The 21,527-nt window shown below is 38.0% G+C and overlaps 1 protein-coding gene across 8 annotated transcripts in view; it reads right to left on the reverse strand.

Annotated features, from left to right (window-relative positions):
- Positions 1-21,527, reverse strand: part of Elavl2 (ELAV like RNA binding protein 2) — a 163,569-nt gene that overhangs the window by 40,234 nt on the left and 101,808 nt on the right. For all 8 annotated transcript variants that reach the window (XM_048352172.1, XM_048352168.1, XM_048352167.1 and 5 more), the window contains one exon: positions 544-647. In XM_048352172.1, the coding sequence (XP_048208129.1) occupies positions 544-647 (104 nt within the window). The remainder of the gene's footprint in view (positions 1-543; positions 648-21,527) is intronic.

The following is a 21,527-nucleotide window of genomic DNA, read 5'->3' on the forward strand; positions in this document are numbered from 1 at the left end:
GGAGAGGAGAATATTCAGAAAGACATTCTTAGTAATTAGTAATTTACTACTAAATTACTAGTATTTCATGTATTTTAAAATTTACTAACCACCCTCAATGAAATTCAAGTTTCAATGCTCACAAATTAACTTTTATTAGCTACTTCATTCATTCTGCTTCTAGGGCAGAAATTAAATGTTGTAACAAAAGACTTTATTAGCTAGCAAACTCATATATCTACTATCGTACCTCTAATAAAACATAACCACCAAAGCCTGCGCTCAGATAAATCTAAAGAATTCTCAAACTGTGCAGAAGTGATTCTTATAAAGGAAGGATATTTAATTCAGTTGGCTGGAAAAGGTACTTAAGTAAGGACTTACTGGTCTGCCCCTTTATTTATATGTGAATGACTATATGAATAAAGATTTCCCCCACTGTACGACAAACAAAAATATTTTACTATGTCACCCAGAGTAGTGAGCCTAAAGTAAAGAACTAAAAATAACCCTTAATTTTTAAACTTCTGATATATGTCAATTTTTAAAAATGTTGAAACATACTTTTATCGTTTTAGTTTGAAGTCTCAATCCATTCAGGGTGTTGATAGCTTTCTCTGCATCCTTGGGGTCAATGTAGTTCACAAAGCCATATCCCAAGCTCTGTCCTGGTGAAAGGGAAGGGGGAAAAGCCAAACATTAGTTCTACACGCATAGGATCTTGTCATTCACACCAGCATATTTTCTCAACCAAAGAGCAACTTTCTATTAATTCTTCCAGGAACACACATTTCCCCTCTTTTTCTACTATACTTGTAAGTGTAAACATCAATGAGAATACTATACAAAGTATAAAAGACATACATACATAAAAGATATACAATCCCTCACATACAGCCTTCCTGAGCCAGAGTTGGCAGCACTGAAACATTCAGCTGCAGAAACAGATTATGAGTCTCTGTTGAACTACAGGTAGAGCTTAAAGGACCAGATCTCACCAGTTCATTTTCTTTACCTATCAAATGAGGGGAAAAAAATCAGTCTAAGCTCTGTCAATTTTCTGTGCTCTGACACATTTACAACCTTTGGCAAGAACAATTATTTCCAGGTTTAAAATGGTACAAATCACATCCAAGTGTACTTTCATGTGCCATATAACATTTTGGTCGAGAATGGGAAGCACATAACTTGATAATTCCTTAAGATTCTCATAGAGTTGAAAATTTGCTGTTACCTAGCGACATCATAGCTGTGGTGACATCATGGCACAGTGCATTATTCATTTTTGTTGCAATGTGGTATGAGCCTACAGCATGAATCAAATCCAAGTATAGCACATACAATTTGGCACAGGATATACTATTGCTAGCACTAAATAACTACTATTGAATTTCTTTATTTTCTAATCACCAGATTTTAAGCCTTCTATTCATTTAAATTTACTATACAGCATTGTGGACAGCAGCAACCTCACACATTCTGTGTGTTCCATGTCTCAAATGTATCAAGAGGTCATGCCATGTAACACCAGGCTTGTGTAAGTACACTCAATGATGTTCATGCAATGACAAAACTGCCTGCCAGAGTATATCTCAGAATGTGTGTTCCTGTCACTAGGTGAAGCATGACTATTTCTACATACATTTACTTTAGTGGTGGATTTCTTCAAATAAGCCCAATCAAATTTTCTCCAGGGGTGCTTTTGAGCTAGATAAATGAAACAGAAAAATATGTAGAAAGATTTACACTGAGGGTATCAAAGCTAACCAGAATATGTGGGAAAGAGAAAATAAGACAGAGAAAACATTTGGAGTAAGAAGTGGTCCCCCCCCCCCCAAAGCTTCTGTTAGAGTTTTCCCTCATGTCACCTGAGCCCTTTCACCTCTAGCTCAACAGTATCCAACTCTCAGAAACTTAAAGGGATCAGCAGAACACACATATAAGTAATTTCCAAACATCTCAGATTTTCAACCAAGGGCAAGTTTTTCAGTTTGAAAAGGTGAGAACCATAAAGGTGACAAAATGGGCAAAAGAAAAGGTTAGACAATCATCATTTTCTTAGAAGGACCAAACACTTTATTAAATACTATTTTTGCATTTTATTTGTTGCTGTTGAACTCAAGCCTTGCACTCCCTTGACTTGCACTGCTGGCTGTCCAATCACTTGAGCCATGCCTTCACCCTGGCTTTTTGCTGGTTATTTTGGAGAGGGAGTTTCATTAGCTTTTCAGCTCAGGCTAGCTTCAAACTACAATCCTCCAATCTTAGCCTTTTACATACTAGGACTGAAAGCACTTGACTCTAGTTATGTATCAGTTTTATAGAGAAAGCAGGGATTTTTTTCTTTATAAGGACCCAATGGTTCAAGTGCTTTTGAATATGGGTATAGAATAGCCTCCCTGAATATCCTAATGTGCTGATCCTGGATAATGAAATAAGGTTCCTAATCAACATGAAGAATTGTGACTGTATTTTTGAGGACCATGACTAATATCTGGAAAAGACATGGCTAGCATATACCGCTTATCAAAACTTTTTCTTATCTTTTAAAAAAGGTTAAGTCAATGTGCTTCTAGGTAAAGTGCATGTCTAATAACATGTACAAAGCCCTGGGTTTGATCCTCAACACTCAACATTTAAAATAGTAAAATTGAAGAAAAGGGGGAGAAAAAAGCTGATGGGTTTGTTTCCCTAATACTAAAATTCACAGATTTTACTCACAATTCTACCAAAAAAGAAAAAGTTGCACGTCAAGCTATTGTATTTTCAAGCATTTACTAATTGGATAAGCATTTATAATGTCTAGTGTGTGCAAAGAGCCCACACATGAAATGTGTTACAGTTCAACTGTCATTGAGCAGATTCAAATTGGCACAAGACAAGGAGTCTGCTTACAGTGGGGAAGAATATGGGATTTGGAGAAAGACACATGGAAGCTCTGATGGGTAGCTCTCCCATTTACCAGTGGTGTGACTTTAGAAAAGCTATTAAGCCTCTCTATAGTTCCTTTGTCTCTGAAATGATGATTCTTATACAACATCTCTGAAGTGATGATGACAAATAGTGTTATTGATAAAGTGGCTTACCTAGTCAAAAGAGAAAATGAAGGAAAATCACATGACTGACTACATGCTAAGTAGTTCAAACATATTCATTAAAAGCTCAATCAGTAAGATGCTACAAAATACAAGAAAAGGACAATGTAGGCAAGCCAAATACCATAGTGGGTCATTTTGTCACACTGCTATTCTATGATAAGAGAAATCAAATTACCAGAATTAACATCCTTTTCTAACAGCACTGTTCTTTACATCCACATTTCTGCAACTTCTAAAGATAATATAATCATGGTAGAATCGTCTGAAAAGCTTTGAAAACAATGCTGATACCTCTGAGATTCCTGTGTTATTATTCTGTTAAGAACATGGAAAGGAGCTCTCTAAAATCTTGGTGACTCTAATGCACATTCTGGTTGAAAAATCACTATTTACATGTTGAGAGAAACTCAGGGCTATTGGGGCTTCTGAGAGCCCTAAGAGTCATCACATCATGGTGTTGTGAAGTCACTGTACAGGGAAAAGCAACTTTTTTACAGTTGCATTTCTAAGAAATCTATGGAGGTCCCTTTTCTGAAACCTCCACATCATCTACTACTTCAAGAAGCAGTTCATAGGCTGCTTCAGGTCATTCTTAGGCATAGTGGAGTCTGCTGGGATGAACAACTATGTAAATAAAAAAATCCCCCTCTGCTCAATTCCTCCCAGGTTTCCCTGGTCCTCAGTACTAGCACACTACACACGTGCAGAGGGTTGTTCAGGGAATCAATGAGAATCTTAATGACATTATTCATTTAACCAAAGACAAATGTCACCATCAGAGAGCCCATCTGTTCAGAGGGTCTTTGACTGACTCACTTACAAAACCAGGGTTAGCTTATTTCTACTACTTAAAAACTAATCATGTGCAGATGCACTATTTACCCCAAATAACCTCTCCTATTTGTCAAAGTTTTGTATTTCACTAATGGCATTATTTATAAAGAAGGCTATCAGGCACTCAGAATACCTTTTACCTAAGCAAAATTTTACTATTGTTTGAGGCAGAATAGTTGGAAAGAGACATCTGTTACTACAGGGTATACTCTTAAATCCCCTGTTGGCATGTTAAAATTAAATCCTGACGAATTAGCACAAGGGAGGTAGAATTTTTCAGATTTTTACTGTTAGTTGAATCAGAAAATATTTATTGGATGTATGTATAACATACAAGTAGACATCCAGAAGTCTCCCCATTCCCATCTTGTAGGTAACAGGGTTGTTTAATGCTTAGTGGAGCCTCACACTGATATTTCTTTGTTTACACTCTTCTCCTTAAAGTACAATAGATGGTATCTGAGGCTTAGCAAGTCCAATCAGCTTCTAGAAACTCAGAAGAAGGTACAAAGCAACAAAGTCAAGAACTCACCTGCTATTCTACTCCATATCTCCTTTACACATGTCTTGAATATACACCTGACATACCATGTCATTAAGGCCTTTTCTGACAGTATGATCACTCACAATCAAAATTATTTTTTGGTTACTCATTACCTCCAGTTTTTCATAGATACTGTGCAAAACTTTTTTTCAGTGAATATGAATGTCCACTCAGTTAACTCATTACTTTGACAAAATAAAAATGCATCTACTTATACCATGCACATTTCTGGTTGTAAATGAGTGCTGATTTTTAAGAAATAACATAGTAGCAAGTCAAACACAGAGAAAAAACGACTTAGGCAAGATTGGCTTTTCCCAGCTCTCCCCCTCAGTTACTCACTATCACGAATCACCAGGGAAGACTGAAGAACCAAGTATTATTTATCCTGATTATCCAAATCTATTTTTCAATTCACTCAGAGTTTAGAATACATATACTGACAATCCCCCAAACCAAGAATCACTTCTTTGAAAATATAAAGGTCTACATTTAAATTCTAAATGTAACCATTATTGAAGCCTACAGCATTAGAATAAAGTTCTGACCTAAAATGACAAAGCTAAGGCTTTTCACAAACAGCCTTTACAATTAATATTTTTTAAAAATACCTCAAGAACAGTCAACCCCCACCCCCCAACCCCCACACCTGCCAGCCATTGCTATCTTCCCAAGCTACCTATAGACATGCATCTTGAAGAATTTGGGGACCTTAAATTCAAGTCTTAACCCAACAGCCATGATAGGAATTCTAGAACTTCCTGTGACAGACATTACCTGAACAGTGATTAGCCTCTGAGTTCCACCAATTGTAATTCCTACATCCACATACATATTCCAAACATATGTGTGTGTACAATTTTCAATTTTGTATCCTCTTTTTAAGTCAAATTTATATGCCACAGAAAATTATTGCTCAACTGCCTATAGCATAAGAACAGTTATGCATAAACTGCTTAGGGCCATGGTCAAGTGATACACAGCAACCAGCCTTGAATAGGAGAGAGCCAGGGAGAGCTGTGCTGCCTTCAAGCAAGAAACACAAACAGGAAGAGAATCCGTTTTGTGACAAACCACAACTGTGGGAACACAGTAAATGCCAATTTATCCCAAACTGTGTGTAATTCAAAAGCACCGGCCGTTCCCTTGCCACCTACACTGCTTTTAATAGCATGCTTTAATTAAAATTTTAATTGCATATTTTAATTAAAAATACACAATCTTCTGGACCTGCTTCATTCAAAGGTCACTTTATTTAGTCTTTTCTATTTCAAATTACTACCAATGATCAGAATATCAAATTACCCCCACAGGTTTAAAGCTAAAGGCAATAGGTTGCCATAATTCTTGATTATAAACCTGCCACATTAATTTAATTTTATCCAACCAATATTAAATGGTAGCCATCTCAACATGAAATTGTTGGGGAGAAAAGAATCACCCTACAGATTTTCGCCTACATAAAGTATCCACTCATTCAATGACCATGGGAAGTCTACTTTTGCTAGGCCCTGAGGGTATAAAACAGAGACAAAGTTCTTTGCAAAGGCTACATTCTTGAAAGGGAGACAAATGGGTAAAATCTACATTGTAACAGGAGGAGAAATAAGCAGCAATTGCCATAGGGAGGAGAGGGAGTAACAGTGCCTCATCTTAATGAAAACATTTGACTCAAGGCTTGAAGTAGATCCCAGGCTAACCATTAAGAGATGTGCTAGTCCCAGTTATTTTGCAGAAAGAAATTGGAGAATGATAGTTCATGGCTAGCCTGGGCCAAAAGTTGCCATGACCCTATTTGGACCAAAAAGATTTCACAGTTGCTCACATACATAATTCCAGCTACAAGTGGGATTTAGGTGGAAAAATCCTAGTCCAGTTTGGTGAACAAATGCAGCAGTGGTACTCAGTATAAATTATGTTGAAAATAAACTATACAACTTGTGGGTGGGGACAGGAGAGAAAAACTGGGAGAGGAAAGGAAGGGATGGCATTGACCAAAAAGAACTTATTGCCTCACTTATGAAATGGTAACTCCTCTCCACATCACCTTCAAAATAACAATTAAAAAATTTTTAAATCCTAGTTCAAGGATGATGCCATGCAAGAACACAAGACCTTATCTGAAAAATAATTAAAGACAGAAAGAACTAGGGGTATGGCTCAAGTGGTAGAGTGCCTGTGTAGCAAGTATAAGGCTCTGACTCTAAACCCCAGAAAAGTGGGGTGAGAAGTTTGCTGGTAGAGTTTTCAGTCAGCTTCAGTTCTACTATACCAACATCTTGCCAGTGGTTTTGTTTTGTTTTGTTTTGGGTGCCTGTCCTGGGGCTTGAACTCAAGGGCTGGGCACTGTCTTCTAGTAGTTTTTTGCTCAAAGCTAAAACCTCACCACTTGAGCTTGCCTTTTGGTAGTTTATTGGAATAGAGTCTCATAGACTACCCTACCTGGCTTGACTTAGAACCACAAACCTCAGACCTCAGCCTCCTGGGTAGCTAGAATTACAGAGCCACTGGCGCCTGGCTAATTGAATCTGCCTCTCTTCCTCTGCCATTAGCATCGATTCTCATGTACTACTCAGATGTAAAGTGACTCTAACCTAACCAACCAATTAATAACTTCCTTCCTAGACTCTTAGAACCACCCATCCTCCTCTACAATGTTGCTTGAGTGACCTGACCATGCTCTGGATTGTAGCATCCTGTGCCTCATTTCTTCCTCTCTGTAACAGCATCTCCTAGTCCTACACAAACATTCTAAAATGAAAATGAACCCACCATTCCCAGAGCCTGGAATATACCTCCAGAACTGACTACCACTCACCAAGCCTCTCACATTTTTTTCTGAGACCATCTGCTACCTCATTCTCAGGGCACACTATTCAGTGCTCTTCCCCCTAGGCCTCCCATAACTCCTGTACACATATGTGAAATAATTTGGATGTTGCCATTCTACTACACTGTCGAACAAGGGCACTCTGAGCTTAATTCCTGACCAAAGTCCTAGCACAAAGTATTAATTATTAAGTGAATGAATGAACTAGCAATGAATAAATGAAGGAACAGCAGTGTCTGCCTTCCAGCTTACAGTTTAGGACAGAGTTACTCATACATGCTCCCTTGTCCCTACATGATGCCAGATAGGTCACAGAACTCATTAAGACAAGATGCTCAAATGTTACAGCATTCTCTCTTCGAAAGGATTGATATGCGCTATTTTTTAAAATAATTCATGTAAAAATTTTCACATAAAATTTTTCTATAAATACCATTAAAATGAAATCTCAATTTTAAATAATGTCATCTAGAGTAATTTGGTAGATTTACATAAATCTGTTTCACAAATCTGTAGGTATGAATTATGGGATGTCAGCATATAATTTTGTTGAAAGTGCTTTTTTCACTAATATAATTAAGTCTGCCGAGACTATTCATGTTCAACTCAAATAAAATGCAGAGTGAATTCTGTAAAAACCTGGTAGTTGAATCAACAATAAAAGGTGACTACACTGATTGATGTGTATCTATTATTTCATTTAGAGCAGTAGTAATGTTTTATGAAATAAAAGAGCATAAAAGCAGCATGAGTATTTTTTTTAAATCTCTCAGCAGAAGCAGGTCACCCACAGTCCTATCAAGCAAGATCCTTGCAACTTGAGATCTAATAATGCAGCACTTGAAAAACATACAAAACTGAAAAACCTGTTCTGTCTCCAAATAACCTCCTCTTCCTTCCCTCCTCCCCTACGCCTCCCCTGATACTGAATTCCTGAAGAAATGTAGGAGAGAGGACGCAAGTAACTTGTTGGGGGGGGGGGGGTGATTTATGAGTACTTTTTGTGTGTGTGTACTAGGTACACACCCAGAGTCTCACACTATTAGTTACTTCTGATGTAGGGGATTAGAGGTTTGTAGCAGGGATTACAGGTATGAGCCACCATATCCAGCTTTGTTTTTTTCCCCAGGAGATACAGTTCCCTCATCTTTCACAGTCTTCTCTCCTCCTCCCTTGAGCACACAATAAAGTTGCAAATGTGTTGTCTTTCCTCAGATGGACTTTTTGTTCTTGGGCACCCATTATGTATGTCTGTTCAGACAGGCTGTGCACTGCAACTCTGGCATCAGAGTAGACCACTCCAGACTTTACCAAACAGCTTTCTTAATATCTCAGGTCTGATAGGCACCAAAACCATGTGGGTACCACACAGCAGGGGAAAGAGTTGAGAAAATCTCCAAAGAACAGAGGGAGTCAATTCTCTCTAGTCACATTCCTCTCCAAATTTTAATTTCTGACTTAGCCTATGTTTCCTCAAATGCAACATGCCAGATGCAGCACGTTCTTCCATTCAAACGCCCCACTAACTCAGGTCACATTAAGTAGCTTCTCTTTGCTGCCATCTAATGAGGATGATCATATGGTGAGGTAGAGAGCTGGCGAGATTCTATTGCTACAGTACAAGCCAGCTCTGAACACAGGAGCACTTTTTGCCAGCTTCCCACAGGACATTTACCAAGGATTACCCACAGATAGAGAATTCAACCTAGACGTTCACTCACTAAACAAAACAGATGGCTCACCCAAGATCATCTTCCTCCCAAATGCTAATAAAGCTGGCCTGAAACAAAAAATGACTTAATTTTTAAAGGGTTTTTAGAACTTCAGATACATGGAGATAATACAGAAGAGTTTAAATTGTAACTTTTCTGCTGAAAGCTAAGTTGTAAATAGTGAGTATTTGGTAAATATTACCTAAGCAGCCTAATTCTAGAGGGAACCCTTAATGTCCTCAAAACCAGGGCATTTTCCCCCCTCAAGTTAGTTTTAAGGCCCCACATCTGTCTCCTGATTATGCAACTGGTAAAGCTCTATTTTCCTATAGTTTCAGTCCCAGCAATTATGAACTTGCTGGCAATGCAGTGTGACCTTGCTTAAGTTGGCAAAAGTGTGGGTTCTTAATACATCACATTTACAGAAAACATTAAGAACTCCCACACAATTCAGTCTTATACTATTGAGAACAGAAAGAGCCTATTAAATCCTCTAAAATTCTCTTCAAGAACTGCATCAGGTACTCAGATGCCTTGCATCCAAGGCAAGAATGATTAGGAAAAATGATCTGTATATGAAGAAAAAAAATAAAGCAATTTCTCTAGCATCCTCATCTTAGGATTAGACCAGCGTGCAGCAGCTTCTCTAGCTTGAAAGTTAGTAAGATATTGGAGCATCTCAGCACAGTAATGAAAACAAAAGCCAAGACTCATTACTTATTGATTTAGGTAGTTGCTGCAAAAGAAAGATCAGCAGTTCTACCTTCCAACAGTGGAGCTGCCACCATGATGTGAGAAAAAGCCAAAATGCTGGCAGGTGGCCAGGAAAATCAGACAGTTCAAAGAAAGTTAGGACATTAACAACAGTGAGCTAATGCAAAATCTATGCTCAGTTCAAGGTCTGGGTCTACTGTAATATGCTTTCTTTTCTCATTCTAATTCTATACAGACTCACATTCACATTTGCATGAATACCCCCTACATACACATACACATACACACACACACATACACACACACACATACATACACACACACACAGAGGCAGACAGAAAGACAGACAGACACACATAGAGAGATAGAGTGTGGGGAGTTACACTATTCTCTTTATCTTGTGCTTTATCATTTGGATGAAAGCAAAGGAACCCTATTTCTCAGGAAGGGCACTGTGGTGAAAAAGAGAGGCAGTTAACAACTATGATAGTGAACAGAGATCTGTTACTGCTTTTACTAGCACCACTGCCAATGCTCTACCCCTCTCGCCCCTCCAGCCCCCCCACACACATACAGTGAGAGAGAGAGAAAGAGAGAGAGATCAGTACATCAAGAAGCATTACAGACTTCTTAGTGTGTTTCTCTCTCCCCCTAACAGATCATTTTTATTCAGATATTGAAAGCAAAAAGAAAAGCACAGAGGGTCTAAAAGCACTGTAACTAGCTCAGTGTCTTTTTTTTTTTTTTTTTGCCAGTCGTAGGCCGTGAACTCAGGGCCTGAGCACTGTCCCTGGCTTCTTTTTGCTCAAGGCTAGCACTCTGCCACTTGAGCCACAGCGCCACTTCTGGCCATTTTCCGTATTTGTGGTGCTGAGGAATAGAACCCAGGGCCTCATGTATAGAAGGCAAGCACTCTTGCCACTAGGCCATATCCCCAGCCCTCAGTGTCCTTTTGGAAATTACGTCAGAGGCTTGCATGCAACTATGAAAAGGTCCTTCCTTTGTCCTGAAGGATAGGAAACATTACATTATACAAACCATGTGGTATAAAAATTCTTGTTAACAGTTCTCTTCTTGAATACGTATTTTTAAATGTATCTCTTAGCAGATAGTGGTATCAAAGCTCCACCAACCTACATTTGCCAATGTGAAAATAAGTTTGTGAGAAAACTCCATTCCCATCGACTATAAGCGCTGCTATCCAACTGCCTGGAAGCCAATATCTTCACTGCCTATCACTACTATCAGCCACTGAGGACCTTGTGTTGTATCCATCCAGGCCATTTCATTCTTACAGCCAAGCTCTGGGTAGATGTCTCTGCTCTCCATTTTATAGATATACATCTGGAGGTTCAGTGATGTCAATTAACTTGTTCAAAGGCACGTGAATCTCCAAACACACCTGCATTTTATTTCTTGTTATTCACAGAATCAATTGAAATGCTGAAGTTCTTTCTTAAGAAGACCATGTATAAAAGAAAAAACCTGAAAGCAAAGGAATAGCATCCTACAGGTGCACAACGCACTTTGAGCCTCACAACAAATCCATCATACAAAACAGAGAGATGAAACATATCTGCATCATAACTAGATTCATTTTAAATGGGCCCTGATTTATATACTGCTTTTCCAAAAACTCAGAAAGCAATTCTTATGGCTAAAGCCAAGCATGCTTGCTACTGCCAAAACTGTCTCCCACACAAGATACTTCTCTCCCCTCAGCAGATTGCTTCAAATGCTTTCAAATGCATAGTACGCTCTCCTAGCTATAGAAAATCATGTGGGATCAATACCACATGGTCTCTGTCCTCCACGATTCTAACAGATGTAAAGTGACACTGCAAACAGAAAGGATGCAGGCATCTAATGAACAGGAGTAAATATTTGAGGGCTCATACTTAACCAATATGGAACTTGACAAAGAGAAGTTGGTATTGTGCTGAGACAGGGAAGGTGAATTTTCAGCTTTCTGTAACAGAGGAATGAAGGAAACAGTACTTGAGTAGAAGGGTCCTGTGGAGAAACCAAAGAGTGAGTGGTCTGTGTAAAGATAAGGCTGTGCCTTGGGAAGGGATGTAGTTGTTCCACTGCAGGAGCATCAAGCACGGATGAACTAGAAAGAATCAGAACTGGGAACAGCAGCCATGTTGTCCTGAAACAACTACTGACTAAGGGTACTGATCTGGAATCAAGGCAATTTCCCAATCCTAAATGCCTCCCATCTGCATAAACCCAGCTCAGAGACTCCAGAGCTCTTGCTCAGGCTACCCTTTGCCCCAAATTGAACTTCTGCACCAGGAACCCTTTTCTTCAGTGCACCTTCAGAATCAGAGCCAAGACAGAAACACAAGACAACTCACTGTCTCCAGAAGAAGCTATACCTCCTTGGCATAGTAGCTCCTTCCTTTGAAAGGCAATGGACCTTCGAAACAGTAAGTGAACTCCCAGAGATTTACATAAAACACAAACTCATTAGCCTTACAACTATACTCATTCATTATAAATCTAACAAGCATGGATAATCCTTGCCTCTAAAATGCAAAAATCAAGATAACTGCAAGGGAGGAAGGTTTATGGTTTTCTTGGCCAATTTAGGGTAGTTATAAAAATACATGAAACTGAAACTACTATGGTAGAGAGAGGGGCTAATAATGACCACTACTGTAAGTGACAAAGCATTTGAGTTAAAATCACAATACTATGTGTAACTTCTAAATGCACATACCATTTGTGAGTCTGCCATGTATAATATAGTAATACCACATAAAAAAAGAAAGTAAGATGGGCACCAGTAGCTCACACCTGTAATACAAGCTACTCAGGAGGTTGAGATCTAAGGACTGCAGTTCAAAGCCAGCCTGTACCACACCATCAGAAAAAAAAATCCAATAAAGAAAAAGCATCATTTCACCTTAAAGTGACCGCTACACAGTGATATGTACAAGGCTTACACACCTGGAGACAAGTGTTCACTCTCATTCCTTTTATTTCAAAAAGAAAGAGGATTAGTTATATTTTTAGCAGAGAGAATATATGAAAATTTCCAAAGGACATTCATTGTCCCCATTCAACACAAAGATTTAGATATAAATAACATGATTTTCTTTCTTTTTGTGCAGGACATTCATTCTCCTAAGTTTATATTTGACAAAGAAAGGCAGTTATATTTTCAAAAGGGTACCAGGAATGTATTTTTTTTCCTTCACCCTAAATTTAACTCAAACAAAGGCACTGATTTTTATACCTAGGAGAAATCCCCACCAAGACCAATTGTTTTTGAGCTCCTTGGTGTATAAATGCTGAGTGTGAAAGAAGTCTATTTAAACACTACAGATGGTGTTGGGGACCTCAGAAAATCTCTCTATTGAGACAGAAGAGGGGAAGAATCACAGCAGATCACAACCAGCAGAGGAAGTTGAGCATACACATAGAAGTTGAGATGGGATCGATGGCTACAAATTTAGTCAAGGAGGAACCCTAATAGGAATGAATATCCATCGTGTGTGTGTGTGTGTGTGTGTGTGTGTGTGTGTGTGTGTGTGTGTTTCCTAAGGGACAGCTTATGTTGCTGCACACCTCTCTGAGACCACAGGGCAATCTGCCCACTGAATTAACAGATGGCTTCTAAAGAGGAACACAAAAAAAAGGTGCAGAGCCTATCATTGACACGCTCGTATCACACATCAACTTTTCTTTCCAAATCAGCTTGTCTAATAGTTGGAATGACTGGATGTTGTAATCCTCCAAAGCTAAAATCCACAGACCTGGTATGGATGAAGACAAATACTCAGAAAATACTTTATATATCTAGACAGTGACTCATTAGGACACAGGAGCATCAGAATGGATGCACCATCGTGATGAACTGAAAATGCAGAGGCTAGTCTTCTGAGTCATAAGTTAACAATGAAACATGTAAATCTCATACCCAACAACTTAGTGTATTTACCCATTACAGCTAATTCAGGGCATATCTTTTCCGTGAAACAAGAAGAACCTCAACACAAAACTGTTTTAACTAACTGCCGTTTTATCGTGTGAAGCATGTCCACAAACCCATAATGGAGTGGAGGGCAAAAGGAGACTTATTAAGTAAACCTCAATTGAAATCCACCTAAATATATGAAATATTGAACTTTCATCAGTTGCTACTGAAGTTATTTATTCTCTTGAGGAAAGTGCTACATTTTTACAATACCAAATCGAGCAATATTAAACATGTGAGATGGGATTAACATCTATATACAGAATTTCTCAACCACTTGAACTATGGCAACTCTGCAAACACACTTCAAGATTTGCCACCACAAAATATCCCTTATGAGAAAAGAAGCCAGGCACCACAGGCCTAAATCTGTAAACCTAGCTACTCAGGAGGCAAACTCTGAGAGTATCTGGACAAAAAAAAAAAAAAAAAATTCAAGAGATTCCACTTCAAACAAGAGCTAGTGGCAGTGGTGTACACCTGTCATCCAGACATGGGATGCTAAGGTGGAGAGGGTTTTGCTTCCAGATCAGCCTACGCATGCATTCATGAGACCCTCATCTCAATCAAAAAAGCTGGGTGCAATGGGCACACACGTCATCCCAGCTATGGCAAAAAACACAAACTGTGAGCACAGTTCAAATTGGACCAAGCAAAAAACAAGACCCTATTCTCAGAAATAACCAGGCACAACGGGATGGAGGCATAGCTCATAAGGTAAAGCACCTACCTAAGAGCAAGTTCAATGTCCTGAGATCAAATAACAGTAGTACAAAATAGAAAGGAAAATGAAAAACAAAGAGAAAAGGAAGAAAATAAAGAAAGGGGAGTTAGGAGTTAAAGACTTGTTAAATGTAGCCTGATGACCATGATACCTAGTTCAATTAGAAGGCACCTTCATTTGTGGAAAGAAGTTCAGCTACAGGTATACAGGTGCTCTCTGATACTACCCTCTATGGTTCCACCATCTGCTGTATCTTTGATCAAGTACTTCCCACAAATAAATTCAAATCTGTGTTAGAGTCAGCTTGGTTAAAGAGCTTCTGACACTGTTGAATGCTACATCGAAAGGAAGGCATTCAATGATAAGTACACCACTCAAACAAATGAAGCTTTCACTAAATACTGATTTTTTTTAGCTCATTTCCAATTCAATAGCTTGTGTGTCAAGGAGGTTTCTTATGTTGTTGTTGACTACTTCTTCTTTGCTATTTATAAAGGAGCAGAGAAGCAAATATGTTATTGCAAACTGATCTCCTGTACTTGGAGAAAAACCTGAAATATCTTATGCATGCTACCAGACCACTTCCTAGTCAAGCTCTATTCCTAAATATAATGCTTGCTCTAGGCTACCCTAATAGACATTGCTATTATCATTATTATTATTATCTTGCCTATAACACTCTCAAATTATTCAATACTAATACTCAATGAGGTTGAAGTTCTACCACATTAAAAGCCCTTCCATCTGTAGTTGGGGCTTAAGCATTTACAAATAAAACTTCAGATACCTCTAAGATTAGTTAAGATTCAGACAGCTTCCCAATAGCAATCTGTTTTATGTTATTTTATTTATTTTATACATACATACATATATATATATATATATATATATATATATATATATATATATGGTCTCAATCTCCCTATGTAGCTCAACCTCCTGGTCATCTTGTCTCAGCCTCCCAAAAGCTGGGATTAGAGGTATGTGCGGCCAAACTCAGGAATAGGATTCTTCTGAAGGGGAGAGGAATATGTTTTTCTTTTTCTTTTTTTGGGGGGTGGGTGTTTCATGGGGCGTGAACTCAGGGCCTAGGCGCTGTTCCTAAGCTTTTTCACTCAAGGTGAGCCAGAGTACCACTTACGTTTTTCTGGTGGTTAACTGGAGATAAAAATCTCACAGACTTTCCTGCCCAGCTGGCTTTGAACAGCAATCCTCAGATTTCAGTCTCCTGAGTAGCTAGGATTATAGGTGTGAGCCACCAGCATCCAGCTGAATATATGGCTTACATCTCCAGAATATGAAAAGTTAAACATATCAGGTTCAATTAACTTAATTAATGATACCAATTATTCCTTCCAACATAGAACATAGAAATCAATACAGAATTTGTTCTCTGTTAGCAATTCTTGAGACTTCAAGTTTCACTTAGTCTAATCATCTCAATTTTCAAGTTTATCAAATGATTGTCCTTGCCTTGATCAATCTTACCACGAAAATATAATCACCTGCAAGTCCTGATTGTTATCCCAAGACCCTTCTCATCCTGTAACAAAGCTAAGTATTCCTGTCACTTTTACCTACTATTAGGAAATGGAGAAGCAACTTTCTTTTAAAGCCACAAAGCAAATAAACAAGAGTTGAGGTACATTTTTACAACCCCCTCCCCCCAAAACAATTTGGTTTGCTGGATGCAGAATCTGTTGCACTCAGAAGATTTGTGGCAAAGGTGCTCTGTATGATCTTCTAAAACAGGATGTCATCCTGGGCAGGTTTTCTCTTTGCCCTACCAGCCCCTACGTTTTCACTTAAAGGTACCTGAACAGCTATCCCTGGTATACTCTTCTAAGTAGTCTACTATCTTAGCAAATTGAAAGGTATGAGCTTCAAGCTGATTGGATTTGTTTCTTAAACAATTATACTTTTATTCTGCATCAGGGAATAGTAAGAAATAAGCATACTATAAAGAAAGATGAAGCCAGACTTAAGGTCAACACAGAGACTTGATGACAGTAGCAAATGGATTTCAAAGTCATATACCACTGCCCTCATAGGACACAGAAAGTTAATGTCTCTGAGCAGATAGAGACCTAGACACCAATAATAAAATGAATAAGTACACAGAAGAATTCATAAAAGTTGTTCAAAGGCATGACTGTTTTCCATCAGGTGTGTCACACTCATCAGCTGCTAGGAGCAACGTGAATTGCCAGGCATAACTGGTTTCAAAAGATTAAAAGCAAGAGATGAAATTCCACAATGTCCTGCTCAGCCTGAGAACAGCACTATTTCTGGCCTTACTGCTTCTGTGTCCTACCTCAACGATATACACCAGTTTCATACATTCCACATACCCCTCTTTAACATGGCAAATTCTCCTAGCCTCCACCTTACCCTAAGCATGAGGGGCTAACATAAGAAGCCACATTATCAAGAGTATTTCACAACTCAGACTATCTTCATCATAATGTCACCACTTAAATCAAGAGCCCAACACTAGCTGGCCTTCTACAGCACACCCACCCATGTCTTACACTCAGGCTGTTCAACAACAGGTTAAAGCTTGAATCACCATCCCAAACCTGCACAGTCCAAGTAGACCTTCCTCATGGCAGTACAGGGACTCTGCCAGCTCCAACAGACACAGGTTCAAAGAAAGCACTGAGAAGACAAATCTACATGAACTTTGAATTAAGACCTTCAGCACAGGATTGAGGGTATAGGTTAAGGGTATAGTTTAGCACAACATGTGCTTACCATGTGCAAGGCCCGAGGAGTAAAAAAATTAACTTTTAAATAAAGCTTCAACCTTAGGGAGTCTTACCCTTTTTTATTACTTTAAATTCATAAAACCCAGGGGAGGTTTTTCATTAAGCCCCAACACATTCAACTGCTTTTCAGTTGTCAACAACCAACATTTGAAAATAAATACAGTCACTAAGAGTGGAGTAATGTTCCTACAGCCAGCAGGCATTTGGCTGATGCCAACCCAGAAGGCAAGAAGCCAAGATATGAAGACCCAACATTTGAAAGGAAGACAGCTCTACTCAGTAACACAATTGGACATGATGCAAAGGCAGAAAGAGGCCACAGACTACCTGTCTCTAAATTCAACATCTATATCAGTATCTGCCTCCCAAAGCTGCTTTAGAAAGTACTTAGTTCTTATTTAACTACAATACTGATCTTGTTTTTAAACAACTAAAAAAGGGAAGGGCTCTACCCTAAAAGTTTGTTTGGTTGGCTGCTATTTCCATGGTCATATTTTTGTGAGTGGAGTATATCAGTACTGGGAAAGGGAGGAAAAATTGGAAGCAGAAGAAACTAAAACTACACAAAGGAGTTTCATTTGTTCCCTCCTTTGTTCCTCCTGTTGAGAAATGTCTTCTGCCAAGATTTCCACTAGGCCTCAGAAGGGGGAAGGTGTTGCATCCTGTGTCCTGAGATCCCACACAGATGCATTCATGGATGCTTTAACTCTGGAAATAGCACCCGAAAACTTCCTGTGAAGACAGAAGAGACACTAAAACTATTGGGTTTCTTCTTTCTGGATCTAGTCATGTCTGGTTCCAGATCACCAGCCAATAGACGTTGAATGATAAGAGATTAAAGGTGATGTATGAAAGGATAAAACAAGCCTCAATCAAGCAGGCTGAAGAATTATAAATGCAATATAGAATCCATATAAACAGTCAGAAATCTGATTTTTTTAAAAAACTGCACAGATTCTGTATTTAATCTGGGCATTTTTATAGTAAAAAGGGCAAAACAAAGTAGCTATGTATTTCAATAAAGAGGATTGTATCCTAAAGTCATATAGAGATAAAGGGAAATAAAACAAGATTCTATAGCACAAGGGGAAAAATTAGTATCTCCTGTAATAATCCATTATAATTTGCTTTTAATATATTTTGGTATGGCAAATACTGTATAAATTTACTTATTATGAGGTCCCCAGGATTGATTTACAGATACAAAGTCGAAACACTGGACCTAGTGATACATGCCTGTAATCACAGCTGCTCAACAGACAGAAGTAGGAAGACCTGCAGTTTGATATCAGGCAGAACATTAGTGAGACTCTACCTCAAAAAAAATATATAAAATAAAAGCTCAAGGAATGAAGTTTAAGTGATAGAGTGCTAGTTTATCAAGTATGAAGACCTTGAATCAACCTCCAGTAAAAGAAAGCAGAAAGGTTACAAGGGGCTGTGGGTAAAGGAAATGGCACTATTGTTTAGTAGATATAAAAGTTCTGTTTGGCATGATGAAAAGGTTCTAAATAATAGTGGTACTATACAATACTAAATGTGCTGAACTGTGTGATTAAAATAACTAAAATCATAAATGTTATCATTGTAAAAAATTTTAATATTTATTTTGAATTTCTGTAATGTTACATGTGCAAGCTGAGTTTCAGGACAGTCGTCTAATTTGCTTTTTAAAGCACAGTCCCAGGAGCAGTTGAGTACCACAAAAAAGATTTAAGGACTAAAATCCAAAAGTGACTAGGATAAGCCTATTTACAATCCACAATTAAATCAACAACCAATTCTCTGCTAATTTGAGTAATGAATATCAAAAGCAGCTTTTGTTCAGTAAACTAGTTATTTGTTAGTGTATTGAGTGTGAAAAATATGGTTTCATTGGTAAAACTAAAGGTATTCAAGATATGTAGATGAGGTAAATTAAGGATACTACCCAGCCTTACATAAAGAGGGCATAAGAATCTAAGGTGGTTTGACCCAAGATGGACCTATCATTATGGAGAAAAATCTGTAAATATTAAATGGAAATGAGTCTAGCCTTCATTGAAAAGGATTTCTTTCTTGAGTGAAGCAAACATAGACCACAGCTTCCCACCTTTGAGAAGCTTGAAGTCAACATTTCTTGATAGAATACAATCAAAGCACCTAAAATGGAAACCAAGAACTAGGACTTTTATCAAGCTTGCAGAATAGCCTTAAGGCCTGCTTTGGGTCTCCATGCTAAATGTCTGTGTATTTGGTACAATTGGCTGAGACCTGCTTTCATTACAATCTGGAGAGTAGCTAAGCCTCCGTGGTCTTTCTTTGGTGCCATCTATCTGAGCTAAGATTTGCATTCAATAAACTAGCTTAGGTCCACTGCAACAGTCTCACCTTTCACAAAGATGAGAGGTAACCTTTAGAAAAGAGAAATCCAACTCTGAAAGCCAGGAAATGTTAGCCACCCTTACACTTATAGCTACATTCAAATACAGTTTTCCACAAACATTCAGAGAACTAAATCTCAAGTACAGTATGAAAGCTAAACCCAAAAGATCTGCTTTTAAATAGCACATAAGTCCGGTGTTGAATGTTCTAGAACTTGGAACTGGGGAATGTAATAATTTGAACACCTTATTCCTTTTTAATGAGGCTCCTAATTTATAGGACTTAATATAGACAGAGAGGCAGAACACAATAGCAGATCGTATCTATCTGTATTTTAGTCTTATGGTAGCATGAATAGAAGGACTAAGCCTTGAAGTAATGACCTAGAAATGTGAAGAATATAATAGCTTAACAACAATCCTAGTTTAATAACCTGTGATTTCAAGATGTTAAATTCCTAACCATTCCACTTCAGAAGGTCAATGGTGTCTGCATATACATGACAATCATTTGGCACTATGTTTAAGGACAGACATAAAGAAAGGTCACCAAATGTAAAGATAAGGTTTGAGACATCATTTAGGAGAATTCCTATTATTTTATACATGAAGATATGTCAGCTGATTTGACACACCGAAATCCATTTAGATATTTTTTAGTGTGGTCTAAGGACAAACTACAATTTATTTTAATGGTATGAAAAGCTCTCTTCCTTTTTCCTAAAGTTAGGAAGGAGTCGGAGCAAAGTATCTTAGGGACCACGCTGTTAATGACCAGTTACTTCTTATGATTAGAGATGGACATAAAGCCAATCATCAAGTTCCAGTGGCCTTGAAACAGCCCAAGAATTCTGTTACCTGTATTTGCATCCATATCTCCCCTTAAACATTTTTTGAGTAATAAATATCTGACCTTTTCCTTTTCAGAATAAAGTCCAAGGTCAAACAAGTTATGAGAGATCAAAGATCACTGAAACTACAACACAATAGTAATCGTGTCTATCAAGCACACACACAAAAAAAATGCAAATTTTAGTTAAGCTGGAAGCAGGAGGTGGATCTGGACCTGTATATATGCTCTCCCTTCAAAATCAGAGCAGTATGTAGAAATGAGTTCCAACAAAAAGTACAATGATGAGAAAATAACTCATTAAGAGCTAAAAATAAACTCTAATTCACAATATGCATAAGGATTTAACCAAAAAAAAAAAGGACAACAAGATGTAAAATTGCATCTGCTAAGCTAACCATGCCCTCATGGAAATTATCCCCCACTCCCACATAAACTGAAATCTGTGAGGACAGAATGAAGCAATGCTTTAAATGTTTTCAATGAATATTTCAACACAAAGCAAACCAAACTAAGAGAGAGTAATTTCTAAGTTCTCTGATCTGCTAACACTGCACTAATACTGGGCTTCTTCATATCCTTGCAGATTCTCTAAATTTCTTTACTTGACCCTCTTAGTTGACAAAAACATAATATTTAGTAATACCATTTGTGACTTATATTAAAGGTGCATATATCTTAAAGAAGATGATGTTAACAAAAGTACAAACAAGCCACAACTGGCTAGATTTTATCTAATCAATATTTCATGGCCAAATTTAACAACTTGTTGGGTTTCCAGGTCAGTAATAGTCCATTGAGCAAGCCCAGCTCAGAGTACCTTATTTTTTTATGTCAAGCTGATTGATTTGAATAGCATGCACACAATATCAGGTAGAGCAATTGCTCTATGAACCATTATTCTAGTTCACAGACTAGTATACTATTATCTGTCCTCTGCCAGTGTTACTCTGCTTATTACAACTCCCCCAAAATGTATTTAATTATAAAGATAGACAAGATAGGGTACAATTGTAATCATGGAACTTGGGAAACTGGGGCAGGTGGATTTCAAGTTACAGGCTAGCTTAGGCTATACAATGAGATCCTGTCTCAAACAAACAGTATGTTTTTATTATAGATACCA

This window comes from Perognathus longimembris, chromosome 1, assembly GCF_023159225.1.
Source record: "Perognathus longimembris pacificus isolate PPM17 chromosome 1, ASM2315922v1, whole genome shotgun sequence".
Classification (NCBI taxonomy): domain Eukaryota; kingdom Metazoa; phylum Chordata; class Mammalia; order Rodentia; family Heteromyidae; genus Perognathus; species Perognathus longimembris.